General features: G+C 40.7%; 1 protein-coding gene across 1 annotated transcript in view; it reads right to left on the bottom strand.

The window, feature by feature from the left end:
- Nucleotides 1–17,724, bottom strand: part of SFMBT2 (Scm like with four mbt domains 2) — a 2,938,510-nt gene that overhangs the window by 2,480,042 nt on the left and 440,744 nt on the right. The window contains 1 exon segment of the mRNA XM_044088354.1: nucleotides 17,175–17,359. Coding sequence (XP_043944289.1) covers nucleotides 17,175–17,268 — 94 coding nt within the window. The 5' untranslated portion in view covers nucleotides 17,269–17,359.

Genomic DNA, 17,724 nt, shown 5'->3' with positions numbered 1-17,724 from the left:
CCACCACTGTTTTACCTCAGCTCACTATCTTTGCTTTTAAACAAAGAGACAACACTTACTCTGTTTTCTAGTTTAAGTCTGATGTACCGACCTTGATGGGGATATCATTCACGAACCTACTTAAGAAATCCACAGACTTCAATAATGTTAATTACCTAAATTAGTTACTATATGCAAAATAAGCTTAAGGGTCATCTCAAAAAGAGCAACTGAACTTAGAATTTAATACTATAAATTTAAAACAGATTTACATCTTATTATTTGATTTACGTAGTGTCTAACTTACTGAAACAGTACTAACTTATAAATAAAGTGCAGCATATCTATTTTTTTAGTTTAATGTTGACTGTATAAGTCATGGCATTTTTTGGATGCTTTTGACGCAGGTTATAGGTGAAAGAAGTCTGTGAGGATCACACCACTAAGTGGATCAGTAAAAAAAAGACGGAGAAAAAGCTGAAATACCTGAAACAGATCTAGAAGTACACATTTTAGTCTTTTGTGTATTTCATTCCTTTAAATCTTGCATATCCTTACTGGACATCACTTACACTAACGTGCCCAAGTGGAAAAAGAAATAGTGTTTTCTAGGTTCAATACTTTAGCCAGAGGCTACACATGCACTTGTCAAGGAGAAAAAAGCGGATTAGTTCTGTAGGTTAGGGAAGGGGGGCACAAATTTGCTGGCATAGTTTTAGGCAAATAAAAATGCCTGCCACAGTGCTTATTCACACTCAGAAGCCTCAGAACCCAACACTTCATAAGCAGTAGGTCATAAGCTATCTCAGGGAGTCTACACAATATGCGCTATCTACTAAAGGATAATTAAAGACACATAAATCTATAAAAGTCTGATGGAAATTAACTACTGACGATCTTTGGTTCTGTGTTTGACCTTCTGCGGTACTGATGTGATTGCCTAACCAAAGGAGAGTAGTGATGTACATCTTATTAATGGTATCCTTTTGAATAAATAATTACATACTTCTAGTCAACCAAACAGGATAAAATATCAACTGATCAAGTGCTACTGTGTTAGAGAGGATACAGTTTATATGCAACTGGCATTGATAACAAACGGGTGAACAGAGCAAATACTCGGACACATGTTACTTTTTTTTTTCAGGTTGCACTTAAACTGGGTGCTGGTGGGAAAGTGTTACGAATTATGACAACTTAAATTTGGAGTACCAGAGTTATAAATCAATGTAATGGTGAGACTGGAAAAAGTATGGGGTATATTTGATATACAACTGGAAGGTGTGTTCTGAACTTAATGATGAACTGATTAACTTCTGTTAAAAAAAAAAAAAAAAAAAAAAAAAAATTAATAATAATAATAATAATTACTGCCAGATGGAGCTGCCAGCAATGGAAAGAAAGAATACATGAAGGGAAACATTATCAGACAACCAATATTACAAAATAATATGTAGGAATTAGCTTTACTAAGTGTTCATTCCCTTTATTACAAAATTCTCCATCTTACTACAGTAGGCACAACTACATAAAAATAAGACACTTAAAACAACACAAATTCCCACACACTTACTGTAAAAATGCCACAGGATTAAAATGTTGAATCATATGCAGATGTTTAATGGTTTCCACTGGAAATCACAAAAAACGTTTATAAAAACTCCAACACAAACAGAACCAACATCACGTTCACCATTTCCTGATTTTAGTAAACTAGATGACTCTTCATTAAATGTTTATCATTTTTTTCCACTTATATTTTCAGTTCATTCATCTTAATCCTGCCCTTACATAATACTGATTTATCTCTGAGTTGTTAAAACACAGTTTGGACTACAGACTTTTGAACTGCCTAGCATTTGGTTTGTTTCCTTTTTGTTTAATACATGCTGTAATACAGTGTATAGACATTGCCTTTTTCTTGCAGGAACCTGATTTATAAAAAGCACCCCCCCCCCCCCAAGAAAATCCATACACATTATTTATGTTAACATGTTTATTGCAAATCAGGCTGTTGGTTTGACTAGTGAACACTGCCTCTCAGTGCACAACCTTCTAGCAAGCGCTTCATCATCACTAAGTAAATTAGTCAAATTATGAGCAGGTGGTGCAGCAGTAGCGTTGTCGCCTCACAGCAAGAGGATCTCTGGTTCGATTCTCAGCTGGACTGCCTTCTGTGTGGAGTCTGCATGTTCTCCCCGCGGTCGAGTGGCATTCGAAAGACATGCGTGAATGGGTGTGCCTTCGTTGAAGGTTGGGTGTCGGGCTGGCACCTCGGCACCGTAAAAATCTACTGCCAATCATTAGTGGACCGGAGTTCCACTGTGGCGACCCCTAACCGGGAAAAGCCGAAAGAAGAACAACAACATGAGCAGGTAACTTTATCTAGTGAAAAACACAGACTTTAAAAGAACACACTTCTGTCCCTTCAAAGCAGTTAATCCTGTAACTTTAACTACAAAAGTCAAACAGTAATAATTTTGTATACCTTAATGCAAATAGGAGAAATGGATTATACAGCTTACATGTCACATACACATAAAAGTAGTTTTTAAAGTAGTTACTTCTGTTATTACATAGGGCAACTTCTCTGTTACACCTTTACAGTGCTGACTTGTACATGAGCAAGCACTACACATTTCAGTTTACAGTGACTAATGAAAATGAGGTAAAATATCAAAACGATTTCCAAGACAGAATTCAGAGCAGACAATGCTCTGAACATTAAGCTATAATACATGTCCACAAAAAGCAGCTTTGACATTTCTGTTTTCTGTCATGAGTGTACCCAAAGCATATCACTGACAGTCAACACACACACCAATAAACCTGTCAATGTAACTTACGGTGTTTTCAGTTGTTTCTATTCTTAATGTAGTGTTTCATTTGAACATTACATATTAATCATTGCTGTATATGGTCTCTCATTTTACTGTAGTGTTTTCCTCTATGTATTAGAACATTACTGCATGCATTTTTATTCCCATTGTTTACAGCCTTTCTCCTCAGATTTTTGCTGAAAATATATTTCTTGCCCCATTAGACTACTTACTCTATTTATTTTTAACAAATGTATATTTATTTTTTTAACATCAAAATGCTAATGTCAGCACAGATCTATCATTACAGTAAGTGCTAATGTCAACACAGTGCTATCATTACAGTAAGTACATAACTTTCATATCCAATGTTATCTTTTCTATCCAGATTTAACTTGTGCGAAAGAATCCATAGCCACGTAAAACCATAGGGAGGTCTCACAAAAGGATATTGTGAAATGTGTAGAACCAAAACAGACTCTAGACTTCAACTGAATGTTCAGTTTGTAGTGGGACATAAATTGGTGAGGGCTCACCCAAGTAGCAGTTGCACAAACATCATCCAAACCCAGTCTGGAGAAAAAAGTTGCAGAAGTAGCCACAGCTCTAGTAAAAAGACCTTTTGGTTTACAATGGAAGGGCTTTCCTTTCAAACTATACCACAAGAAATACAAATCAGGTAGCCACTTGGACAGAGTAACTTTTGACATTGGCATACCCAACCAGGCCTGTGAAAAGGAGATAAATAACTGGTCAGACTTTCTGAACAATTTGTTTCTGTCCAAATAAAGCCTCAATTGTCTATGGACATCAAGACAATGCAGTAAATATTCACTTTTGTTGGAAAATTCAGGAAAGAATACTGGCAAGCGAATGGACTGATTCAAATTATTCTCTTCTGCCACCTTTGGGAGAAAGGCAAGATCCATGCAGAGAGACACCCTGTCATTATGAAAAAAACAAATATGGAGGTACTGAAGAAAGAGCTTGACACCAAGAATAAAGTTTTCCAATAAAACAACTTAAAGTTAGCCTTAGCAGAAGGCTCAAATAGAGGTGTAACAAGCACCTGTAGGATGAAAGGCAAGTCCCATGGCGGAAAAGGATCCTAGACCGGGGGATGCAACAAAAAGGTATCCTTGAGAAAGACCTTCAAAGTTTTAAAAGCTGTCAATGGCAAATTATCCCTTTCAATATGAAAACTGGAAATAGACATCAATTGTACCTTAATAGTACAATGATTGGATCATGAGTTAAACAAGTCTGCAAGGAAGTCCACAATGACCTCCAAAGGGGCTGAAAAGGGGATGCAAATCTTGAGAGTTAGCCCAATAAGCAAAACATTTCCTCTTAATGCATATTTTTTGAGAAGGCAAAATATTCTTCACTCTGTCTGAAAGCCTGGGATTTCTGGCCATCACGGGAATTGGAGAAACCATGCAGTTAACCTGAGCATCTGAAGGTCAGCCAGATCCAAGCCTACCAGGTTAGAAATCAGATCCAGAATGGGATCCAGGTCTCAAGGAAGGTACCTCAGAAGAGGCCAAAGAAAGGGAAACCACACCTGAAGGGGCCAAAAGGGACAATGAGAATTACAGTCGTTCTGCAACAGGCTGCCAACAAACTTTATTATCAATGGTGTCGGAAGATACACTTACAGGAGGCCTGGGGACCAAGCATACAGAAAACAACCCCTGAGTGACTGTCCCTAAGGAGGAGCAAAGGCATAATAGCTGCTGTATTTAGTGCTGGATAGGGATGCGGAGGGGCTGCAACACAGAGTGCCCCAGCACCAAAAAATCTGACCGGCAGCTCCTGGATTCCAGATCCACTCATGAGGAAAAAAGAATTTTCCTGCCAAGACTGTTTGCAAAAATGTTGTGGATTTCCCTGGAGTGCGCAGTGCATCCAGAAACTGTTGAGACAAAGTCACCCAATGGCAGACCCTCATGGTCTCCCAGCAAAGTGGATAAGAATGGGTTCTCCCCTGTTTGTTCAGATACCAAACGACAGACATATCTGCCTGAAATGAGATCACACCCTTGGAGAGAACATTCTGATATGCCTGCAACGCAAGAAGGACCACTATCATTTCCAGGTTGTTGATGTGAAGATTGGTCGTGGTAGTGTACCAGGTCTCCACTGGAAATGCACCCCACCTTAGAAGTGAGGCGTCCATCATGACCATGCCCGGGAGTGGGGGTGGGGGTGGGGGGCAAACAATCTCCCAGTAGAAACTTCAACCACCAGCTAATCTGATCGCAACAGACATCTGTCAACAAAATGGGGAACTCCAATGGATGCATCAAGTAGGACCACTGCACTGTCTATGACAGAGCTCTCATATGGTATCTCACTAAAGGAACCAAGCAAATGATGGCCACCATGTGCCCTAAGAGCCTTAAAACAAGGGAAGCTGAAAGCTTTCTGTATTAAAGCAAGGAAATGGCTAGACAACTAACGGTTGATACTCTGGAAAATGGGCCGTGTCTGAGTGGCAACCTATAAACTCAAGGGGCTAAACATGGTGGATAATGGACTTCTGATGGTTGACCATGTTCCGCAAGGAACTGCACAGGTGAAAGAAGGTGTTCCTGGCGCTGATAAGGTTGCTCTCGTGGAGACAGTTAGAAGCCAATTGTCCAAGTAAGGGGAAGAACTGGAACCCCTGCAGCCTGAGCCAGGTATTCTACGACCGGAGGGTGGGGTGAGAATAAAGAGCGGGACTCTGAAGTGATAATGACTAGCTACCAGTCAGAAGTGTAGAAACCTCCTGGAATGCCTTGCTATATTTATATGATAGCAGGCATCCTTGAGGTCAGTTGAGCATATCCAATCATCCTTTCTCAAGAGAGGCAGAATGTCCTGCACCATGACCATCTGGAACTTGATCTATTGTACAAAGCAATTCCACTTGCTCAAACCCAAAACTGGCCTGAGGCCCTTGTTCTTCTGTGGAACCAAAAGGAACCGTGAATAAATCCCAGATCTGCATTAGCTTGTTGGGACCTCTTGGATTATTCGATTTACTAACAGCTTCTGAATTTCGATGGCTGCATCCCTTCTCTAACAGGGTGGCAAGTTGGAAACTGTTTGTGATTTAAGTTTGGAGTTTCTAAAAATGATTTGTACAGCTTCTGGATATGACTCCTGGCACCCATGAGTCCAAGGTGATGGCCTTCCAAGCTTCTGGGTGTAGAGCCAACCAACCTCCAACTGCCTACAGAGCCAGATAGTTAGGGCAAGCCCTAAGGGTTGCTGAAAGGGCTTCTCCGAGAAAGCTCCAAGGAAGCTCTGGTTCTGCGGACCGCCCCTGCTACATGGGTAGTCCCCATTTTGGTTACCTCCCCCACCCCCTGTCAGAGGAGCCTTCAGAAGGTGCTTCCTGAAAAGGCTGCTGTGCTTTCCTAGAAAAACCCTCTCTGCTTCTGATACAAGTTCTGTTGATGGGTAGCAAAATGCACTCCAATGCAGACAGTGTCTTTCAATCCTGCTTGCTTTTGATAAAAATGCCCTTATAGCCTTGCGCCCAAAAAAGTGCAGAGTCATCAAAGGGGGCATTAATAAAGATGCCTTAAAGTAGTCCACAAAATTGAACAACCTCATCCAAGCATGGCAAAGCATGGCAATGCAGGTGTCTGTAGCTAGGGATGTGCTATCAGTTGTGTTAAATAGCAGATGCATGAAACCTTGGCAATAGATTGCAAGGTGGACAACTGAGTTTCCAGAGTCAGCTGGGTCCTAACTATCCTTGAAACTTCCAACACAATGTCATGGTGAAGTTTCTTCAAGAGAGTAAGATAATGTAATGCCCTCAGTGCAAATGGGGCTGAGACACACGACAGCTTCCCTAAAAGGTCCAATGCCAAAGACTCCCAATTTGGAGGATGAACCAATGAACTCTTTTATGAGATGCCACTAGTGGCTGCTGTCACCACAACTGTATCAATGGCAGGACCCTTACTCCATTGCTGTCGGTCCTTGGGAGGGGTAAGAATCTTATCCAGCTTCTTTGGAATTGGTTCCATTGTATCGGGCTCCTTCCACCCCCCCCTCCAGGAGACCAGGTCAATAATTGCATCCGGAGGGGGAAACACCCAGGACATGGATGGGTCACCCTGAATCCCTCCAAAAATACTGATCTTTCTGGAGATGGGGCTTTGGCAGTTCAATCCCAGGACTGGTGGAGCAGCTCCAAAAGATCTCCAAAGAAGGAATCATTGCAAGAGGATTTAGAGGCCCCCTCTCTTTCACTGAAGTCAATATCCTCAGTGAGGGATTCTTCAGGAGAATCCAGGTGCTTCATCTCGCACTGCCTCTTCCCCAAGACTTCCCACCCTGGAAAATGGGGGGGGGGGTCCTGAAGGTAGGGCATACTGTAGATCACTTTGGGGGGGGGGCAGTGAAATGTAAATCTAAATGAAACTGTTATATCCACGGTATCTGTACACTCCATAAAAAACAAATTAACACAAGATGCTATTTGTCAATTTGGCTCCATAATACTAGAATTTCAAATTGACAGTGTCTCCACAAGTTTCTGTTTAACTGATATTTTGTGAAAATGGCTCGTTAATGCTGCTATTAATGTGTGCTTAGTTTTAACACTGTATGTCTCTCATGGTGTTTTAACACCGTGTCTCTCTCATGGCATTACTGCACATCACCATATCTTCAGACATTCCTACATAGATACATGGTACATAAAAAAAAGTGTTTCTAGCACCAAGCTTCACAAGATTGGAAGCCCTAACATTCATTTGAGATGTTTCAAAGTTCTAGGGCAATCAGAAAATATTACACTTTCCGTGCACATTTTCAGTTAGTATGCCATATAAATGAATAAAAACCACTGGAAACCACAGCAAAACACGTCTCCTTTAATGTGCGAGTCAAACTTTTGCCAAAAGGCTTCTTCAGGCAATAGATAAAAACATGAGACACAAAATTTTATTTAAATAATCCGTAAAACACATGACAGGAAATTAATTAAATCATTAAACTTGCTCTCAAAGGCACTTAAGTAAGGGTTTTAAAGTAAAAGTACCATTTAATCCTGGTGGAAAATGTGCTCTAAACCTAAGTATCCACCGCATTTCCTCATTCTCTGTAAGCAACTTAGTATCACCACCAAGTAATAGTGAATGCATAACCTTTAAAATCACAAATTTAAAACTATGCATTTCACCTTTTTCAGATATAAGTTTAAATTATGCATCTGTACTTATTTTCTGAAAGATGATCACCTATACGCTATGCCATATAAACTTCAGTCATCAAAATGGCAAAAACATAATACTTTCCATACATCAACAACAAAAGAGAATACTTTGCTCAGAATGCACTGCTGCCATCTCACTCACTAACATGCATTTGCATAATGATATCTGATGCTGCACCTGCGAAGACCCAGTTTTTACTAACAACGTCTTAGCACAAGAAATCTGGACAAACCCTAAAATAATGGGTGGACAAACGCCCAACAATAGTGACAAATTTTAAATATTGCACTTATAAACTTAAGACAGCTGACAGAATAAAAGATGTCATGTTTACATGCATTTTTATGAAGGATATGAAGTCTGAGACTCAACTGTATGTCATTATTTAGTGATTTGGTGATCAAACCTCAGTGATTTGCCGAAAACCAAAAATTTTATGAGGAATACAACAAAAATATGAGGTAAAATCTGGAGAGCTGAGAGGTATGACCAGCAATACTGCATATTTTTTGGACTCTGAGCCTTAAGTACTAACATTGTTACTTTAATTTCACTTGTGGAAAGAAGAGGGCAGGTGTACTACATTTACTAGTTTGGCAATGCCATAAATTGCATCGCTCGAGAACATCCCATTTGCGGATCAATTACATTATGTATCTCTTACGTGTAGTCAGCAGTTTGTTAGAAGTAAACTCTAACACATTAGGGGATTATATTACAGTACTGTAACAATCCAGTTTTGCAATACATTTGTTACATGGCCCAGAAATCTTAGTTCTGCTGTGACACTTGGACAGAATTTGAGATGTGTGAGTTTTCACAATCCCTCCACTGCTATCATCATCAACTTTTCACCTGTAAGGGAAGTAAATTACATATAGTGGTTTTATATCACATTTATAATGGTATACACTTGGCCGTGAACGCCAGTTGAACACCATCATATACCTACATCCAGCTGTCTATATACACACATATACATGCATAAATATGTGTATGCATTATCTATAGCTATCTCTATCTATATAGATATAAATATATACCTATATATAGGTTCATAGGTTGATACTAGGCTATCTGCCCTAGGGCATTTACAAGCCTAGCCAGAGTATGTTTGGCTTTCGCCACCCTTTTAAATGAGTTTTACTGTGCCCTTTTTAGTTTAGTTTACTGTGCCTCTGCCTAGTAGTGACACAGACGTGATCCCCAGGGTAAACCTACGATCTCCCATCCACTTGTCAAGATTCCTCTTGAAGAGAGTCAGTGAGGGTCTCTGCCTGACTTGAACTGGGATCTATTCCAAAGTGCTGGGAGCCTCTGGGTTATAAATCTGTCTCTCCAGCATGTCCTATTAATTTCTGTGTTGAGGTTCAAGTCCCTCGAGCGCGTAGCTCTAAGGGATTTGGATTTTTTGAGGTGGAGCATGTCCATTAGTTCTGGGTTGGACATGGCTTTATATGTCAGGCACAGATCGCCTCTAAGTAGGCTGTATGCAACTGAGTAGAGCTGGAGTTTCTTTAACCGAGCAGCATAGGTCATCTGTTTGAGTCCCTTGATCCTCTTGGTGAGGTACATTTGGGGTCTTTCCAGTTGCTGCAGGTGTCGGGTAAGGTACATCCCAAATGGGGCATTGTATTCAATTATTGGCCGAATGAGTGATGAGTAAAGGGGCACAATGACCTCCCTTGATCTAGATGTGAATCCTTTCATGATAAGGTGGGTTATATAGAAGGTCTTTCTAACCACTTTGGCAACGTGGTTGTCAAAGTAGAGATTACTATCAACTTGGGTCCCCAGGTCCCTAATTACTTCCTCCGTACTTAATGGATTACTGCCTATGTGGTAATTTGTGGGCACTTTGTTTTTCCCAAAGGGAATGACTATACACTTTTTGGCGTTTAGCTTTAGGCCATGGCTTTGGCACCAGTTATCCGTCTCTGTGAGACCCTTTTGGAGGATGCTTGTGCCAGCTGGAGAGTTGATTATGGCACCTAGTTTGCAGTCATCTGCGAACTTGGTCAGCCACAGTCCTCCCGTGTCGGCCTGTACCTCAGAAAAATATATACCGAACAAGAGAGGTCCCAGGACTGAGCCTTGTGGGACGCCACTTGTAACTGGTTTAGAGTCTGACATGGCTCCCGCAATTCTGACCATGTGGGTTCTATCCTTGAGCCAGTTTGCAGCCCATCTTATGACATAGGGGTTGATATTTAAGCTGGAGAGATTTTTTTTTATGATGCCAGAGTGGGGTATTGTGTCGAAGGCTTTTGCGAGATCCAGGTAGGCTGTGTGGGCTACCTTCCCTTCATTTGTGGTCTTGGTGACTGTTTCAAAGAAATCGACCAGGTTCAAGAGGCAGGATCTGCCCTTGACAAAGCCGAATTGGGTAGGATCCAGCGTCTGTAGGTCCCCAATGTCTTTGTTTATGAGTTCCATGATGATCCGCTCCATAGCTTTGCAGACCAGGCTAGTCAGGCTTATGGGGCGATAGTTTCCAGGGTCCGTTGAGGCACCACCTTTGTGGAGTGGGACCACTGTTGCTGTACGCCATTCCTTGGGCATATATCCTGTAGTAAGGTTGAGACTGAACAGTAACTTTATATAAGGTTCTAGCTCTTCTTGGAGCTCGTGTAGGATGCAGCCCGGGACACCGTCCGTTCCGACTGATGCTGTGTTTTTTGCTTTGGAGAGGACAGCTCTCACCTGAGCATCTGAGATGTCAGGGAGACAACTCTCTGCTGGGATAGATATTTGCTCTTTTGGGGGGTAAAGGGGGGTTTGCACTGAACCTGTCTGCCAGGATGTTGGCAATGTCTGTGGGTTCAGTGTATTTTTTGTCATTTTGGACTAACTCCGAACATATCTGGGAGTTGCCACCCAGGTTCCTAACATAACTTAAGAAGGCCTTGTGATTATCTTTAGTGTCCTGTGCAATTTTTCTCTCAAAGCTGGCCTTAGATGATTTTATGAGGGACCGTAGTTTTTTGCTAGTACTGATCAGAGATGCCTTCCCTTTTAGGGATTTTGTTCTATCATGTAGTAGCTTCCTCCTTTTGTTATATAGCTTATTTATGGCTGGGGTCCACCAGACAGGGTGCCTGCCTTTGGAGGACTGGGTCTTGGTTTTATTTGGGATTGCTTGATCCATGCATTCCTGTAGGTGTCCATAGAATGCGTTTATAAAGGATTCTGCAGTTTGGGCCGTAGTTTCCACTGACCTGGGGGCTTTGAAGGATTTTACCTCAGTTTTGAGAAGTATGAAACTTGCTTTTGAGAAGTTTTTCACTGTGGTTGTCTGGGCAGGTGGTGGGGTCGGGATGTGGATGTCCAGAGACATTAATTTATGGTCCAATGAGGGGTATACCTCTGATGTGGGGCACAGAGTCCCCATGCTTGTGATGATCAGGTCCAGTATGTTTTCCTCTCTTGTGGGAGTGGTGACTAGTTGTTCCATAGCATTTGAGTTTATAAATTCTAGGAACCTTTGGGCTAGGGCGTTGGGGCTTGAGTAATGCTCCCAGTCTATGTTTGGGTAGTTGAAGTCGCCCAATATAATGGTGTTTGGAGAGACCTTCACATTCTCCAGTGTTCTCAGGAAAGCCGAGTGTGGTTCCTGAGTTTGGGAGGGTGGTCTGTAGCAGGCTACAAACTGAAAGGCAGTTTTTCCCACTGTTAGTTGCACATGGATGGTCTCCGATGCTTCATGCAGTGCCACTAACCTGGAGGTGTGGGTATCTTTGATGAATATGGATACTCCCCCTACCTTTGTGGTTCGGTTCGAGTTTTGGGGCCGAAAAGCATGGTATGAGGTATAACCTGGTAGTGCTGGGGTGCTCTTGGGAGCCTTGAACCAGGTCTCTGTTACTGCACAGACATCAATATTCTCCATACTGAGGAGGGCTTTGAGTGCTTGCATTTTGAGGTTTAGACTTCTGGCGTTGAGTAGCATTACCCTTAGTTTCTTTTCCCTTGTTTTGTCTATGGAGGTGGGTTTGTCTTTTGAGTCTTGCCTAAAAAAGGCACTATGGGGGTGGCAAGAGCCTTTGCCAGTATCAGAAAGCCCAGGGGTGACAGGTGCAAGCTGTCCCTAGCGAAGCAACGTGGCTTGTCGAACATGTCATCCCAGGCTGACAGACACTGGATCCCCTTTGAATGACACCAAAACTTTAGCCAATTGTTAAAATTGATCATTTTGTCTTTATACTGTGGCATCATTCTTGGTGAGGGTAAGATGCTACTCAGGGTTAGGGTCATACCTGCCTGGGCTACATGATCAGAGAGCTCCTCTATGTCTCTTTTCATGTAGTCCAGGGAGGTACATCTCAGGTCATTCACACCAGCATGGACAATGACTGAGTCATATTTGTACCTGCTTTGGAGTGACCTGAGTGCTTGTGTTATGTGGCGGATCCTGGCGCCCGACAGGCAGCTCACCGTGACCTTCTCCTTGTTCAGCCTGGTGAGTGGAACATCAGTGCGTCTGACAACAGAGTCACCTATTACAGGTGTATCAGGTGTGTTGTTTAGCCTTAAGGGTTGTGACTGTTTGGCACACTGACTTTGTGAAGTATGTGTTACACGTGTTTTGTTTTGGGGTAACGGTTGCTTGGATGTCTGCTTTGGAGGTCTCTGTTGTTTAGGCAGATTTATATTTAGAGCCTCCAAGTATGTTTTTGTTTGTTTATGTGTTTGTTTTGCTGTTGTGGTAGGTCTATGTGTGACTGGATTTGTGATGTGTGTGGTTACCTTCTCCTCCTGACTGACTGCGCCAGTACTGAGTTGAGAGAGCTTAGCCTCCAGTTTGGCTATATGGTTGCTTCTCTCGCATATATTTGTATTTGTTGGGAGGAGGAGAGGGTTGTCTGTGTACATGAGGCAAATGTAACATTGCCTCAAGATTCCCAGATTCACCAGTTGGACGGGAGAGGAAACCAGCAACTGACCTTTGGACATGCCTGAATAGTATAAGTAAATCCTTTATAACTTGATCAAAAAGGACCAATAGGGGCCGAGTACTCCAAGGGAGTATATGAGCATGTAGTGCTATTAGTTTATTAGTGCTAACTTATATAATTGCTTATATGAGCAAGTGCAGGGCTTTAGATTGAAAATAGGGTACTTATTTTGAGAGATAGAGCAGATCTAAGGGAAAAAGTGAAGAGTAGACTTTGTGGAGCCAAGAATAGTTTAAGCCCGATTAAGCGGCGCTGCCCGATGCTGCGCTATGCGCAAAATCATGCAAAACCGCGCCAGAGCGGGTTTTTATACAGGGGACTTGAAAGAGCTAGAAATTAGCCCAAAATGGCCAATAAACTACAAGATTCTGTGCTGAGATCACTCCTCCAGGGACAGATAGGCTGCTCAAAGCTCCCCACTCCCACTGGTGAACAAAGAAGCTTCCTTCTATCCAAGTAAGGAAATGGACAACACAGGAACTATTCTAAAGTCTGGAATACAGCAATGCCTGTATTAGGGACTATTCAAGGTCAGGAAAGGCAGGAAACAAGGATATTTTTTTGTTTTTTCTTTTTTTTTTACAATACAAACAGCAGAAAATGCACAGTAATTACTTAACACAGGCTAGCGCACTTGAGTGAGCAGCCTCAACTGATAAATTCAACAAAAAGACAAACTTTAAAAGTGCAGGTATGGAATTGCAAAAAACAAGCTTAAAACAAGCTTAAAACAGGCAAAAGAGCAGATTTAACTCGCTTTTCAGCGAGAATAGACAGTCGCAAAGGTAATAGCAGTAAAATATACTTAAATCAAGTAGCAGTCACTCCTTTTCGTCTCTATGCTGCTAGCACCACTCTGCAGGACCACAAGGAGCTATTGCTGAGTTGGAACAAGCGAAAAACCGCGCCAAAGCGGGTTTTTATACTGGGGACTTGAAAGAGCTAGAAATTAGCCCAAAACGGCGGATAAACTACAAGATTCTGTGCTGAGATCACTCCTCCAGGGACAGATAGGCTGCTCAAAGCTCCCCACTCCCACTGGTGAACAAAGAAGCTTCCTTCTATCCAAGTAAGGAAATGGACAACACAGGAACTATTCTAAAGTCCGGAATACAGCAATGCCTGTATTAGGGACTATTCTAGGTCAGGAAAGGCAGAAAAACAAGGATTTTTTTTTGGTTTTTCTTTTTTTTTACAATACAAACAGCAGAAAATGCACAGTAATTATTTAACACAGGCTAGCGCACTTGAGTGAGCAGCCTCAACAGATAAATTCAACAAAAAGACAAACTTTAAAAGTGCAGGTATGAAATTGCAAAAAACAAGCTTAAAACAGGCAAAAGAGCAGATTTAACTCGCTTTTCGGCGAGAATAGACAGTCGCAAAGGTAACAGCAGTAAAATATACTTAAATCAAGTAGCAATCACTCTTTTTCATCTCTCTGCTGCTAGCACCACTCTGCAGGACCATGAGGAGCTATTGCTGAGTTGGAACAAGCCATATATATATATATATATATATATATATATATATATATATATATATATATATATATATTTATATATATACACACACACACACACACACACACACACACACACACACACACACACACACACACACACACACGGATTCACTTCATAACACTGAAAGCTCAAAACACTGAAACTTCAAAATCTTGAAAACTCAAAACATTGAAACTCAAAACACATATGATACACATACTGAGTGTGAACAACATAAATCATAGCACTTTCCACCAAATGTAAGCAGGGTGGCAAGCCGCCCTGCACCTCCCATGGGGGGGTGATGTGCCCCCCACACCCCCTGCTACTTATATATATATCAACTCCAAGACTGCACTTCACTAAAGTGCAATGTTGGAGATGATATATTTAAGTAGCAGGGGGTGGGGGGTGGCTTGCCCCCCTGCTTACACTTGGTGGAAAGTGCTATGATTTATGTTGTTCAAACTCAGTATGTGTATCATATGTGTTTTCAGTGTTTTGAAGTTTCAGTGTTTTGGTCTTCTATATTTTGAAGTTTTTTCATTTTCAGTGTTTTGAAGTGAATCCATACATACACACACACACATACATATATATATATATATATAGATATATGTGTGTACACACACACACACACACACACACATATATATATATATATATATATATATATACATATATATAGGTACACTTCAAAACATCTAAAACTCATAATATCTAAACTCGAAACATCGAGACAACAACATCTAAAACCCATAACATCAAAAATGTATAATATGGAACAGTGTATCATGAAACATGTAAATGTTATAGTTTAATCTGTTATTCTTGTGGTATCAGTATGAGATGTTGTAATTTTTATTTATATAGTTACTATTTATATACTGTAGAAATTTATACTATTCATATAGTGTTTATTTTGCCACTCTGTATGTGGTTTTTAGGCTATACAGTTAAGTGATATAGACATTATGTGTACATTCTTTATGGTGATCGCGATACAGTGTTGCCACTCTATGTGGTTTTTGGGCTATACAGGTAAGTGATATAGACATTATGTATACATTCTTTAAGGTGATCGCGATACAGTGGGTTTAGGGAATTAACTTTTTCTCACTGTAGTGCGATCTCGGAGTTGGTATATTTAATTTACGGGGGGGGGGCAGCCCCACACATGGGGGGGTGCAAGGGGGCTTGTCCCCCCCTGCAGAAACGTAGCAAAAAGTGGGTTTGTTAGTTTGGTGGTGTTATAGGTGGAGGGGATGTTATTTTTATGTGATTTGTAGTGCTGATGTTGTGATGTAAAGTTTCGATGTTAAGAAATTCGATGTCATGGGTTTTAGATGTTTTGGTCTCGATGTTTTGAATTTAAATGTTATGAGTTTTAGATGTTTTGAAGTGTAATTTTTTATATATATATATATATATATATATATATATATATATATATATATATATAATACAGATACGTATGTATATATACACACACACACACACATTTGTGCTGCATATCTATATGCATGTGCACATACTCAGGCAATTTACAGTAACCAGCACAACCTGGTTATGGTAATTTTGTGACCCCCCCCCCCCCCAACACACACTACATGTATGTAATACATACATTATATATTGAAATATAAACAAGTATCGGACTGTAAACAACTTATTATGTGTTTGAGACATGGAAGCCTAGAAATACACCTCAATAGCAAAATTCGAAAGGTGACTCTTAAGATCTTATCATAATTCTTTATAGAGTATGAAGCTTTATCTGCTCCATGCACTATCAGTTACAGAAAAAAAATGCAGCAGTGCAAAGTGTTTTATCTGTTTTCAAAGCCTTTGAAAGTTGCTAAAGCACTTAGCACTGCCAAACAGCAGACAGCAACGTGCCCCATGCCATGTACAAGACTAGTTTTAGGAATAATTATGTCAGTGTGAAATTTTAACCGCTTTTAAAAGTTGTTTTACCTTCTGCTGCTGTTCTTTACTGGCTGGCACTGTTAAAGGTTAGTTCCTGGAATGAAACCCAATCTTACCAGTGTTAAGGCATGAGTTGTTGTGTCTTTCGGCTTTTCCTGGTTAGGGGTCGCCACAGCGGAACTCCGGTCCGCTAATGACTGGCAGTAGATTTTTACGTGCCGAGTTGCCAGCCCTGACGCACAACCTTCAACGAAGGGATGCCCATTCATGCATGTCTCCACACAGAAGACGCTCTAGCTGAGAATCGAACAGGACAACTTACTGTGAGGCGACAACGCTACCGCAGCACCACCACCGCAGTCTAGTGTTAAGGCATGAGTAACAAGCTTTTATTAATCACCCACTAAGCTCTGTCAGGATCAGATCTCACACTAAAGACTTGCTTTACAAATTTATAGCTTTCCTCATTTCAAAGCATAATCACTGTGCTCCATGTACTACTTATATATTATATATATCGACAAAACTTACACACACGCACTTGTATATATGTACTTATAAACACATAGCCCTACATACACAGAAAACACACGCTCATTATACATTCAAAGGCTTACTCTTGTTAAACATTACATAACACTGTTTATCATAACATCAGTTGTAGATAAACAGATTAGACTGCTACAGACACAGTCATGATACAAGAATATCCATGCTGAACAAACTCTTCAAAAAAATGAAAAAAAAAAATGTGCCAGCACTTACCCGAGTCAAAGTGCTCTCCATTTCCATTTGCTGGACTATAGCTATTTTCCACTGTGATTGGTGTGGCTTCTTGCTTAATGGACACCAAAGACATCTTGCTCTCTACTGTAACAGGATTGTCCCTGACAGAAAAATGTTGCTTTTCTGTCCGTTAGTTCATGCTGATGTTTGAAAGTTCGGGAAATCTGTTACAGATAAAACCAGCATACCTGTTAAAAAACTGTGTTGAAAAATCATGGCAATGAATTACAGTTTTGCAGCATGCAGCAGCCAGAACACAAAAACAATGCAATTAACACGGAATACAAGTCCAACCTTAAATAGAATTTTGCCTGCAATTGACAACTGCAGTTTTTTTCCACTAATGAAAGTGAAGTTTAACAAACCTGGCAGTGTTTTACCTTTAATTTTACTCTACAGCACTTCAATGTTCAAGACAGTAAAATCAGGAGATGACAGCAAGAGATAGTCTACATGTTAACCTGTAACGCTATTTTATTTTTGTTTTAGTCAGTATTTTGATACACCTTTAAAATTTAATATAATACAC

The sequence above is a fragment of the Protopterus annectens genome, chromosome 11.part0 (genome assembly GCF_019279795.1).
Source record: "Protopterus annectens isolate FY-2018-M chromosome 11.part0, PAN1.0, whole genome shotgun sequence".
Lineage (NCBI taxonomy): Eukaryota > Metazoa > Chordata > Ceratodontiformes > Protopteridae > Protopterus > Protopterus annectens.
This window is presented reverse-complemented; position numbering and strand designations above follow the sequence as displayed.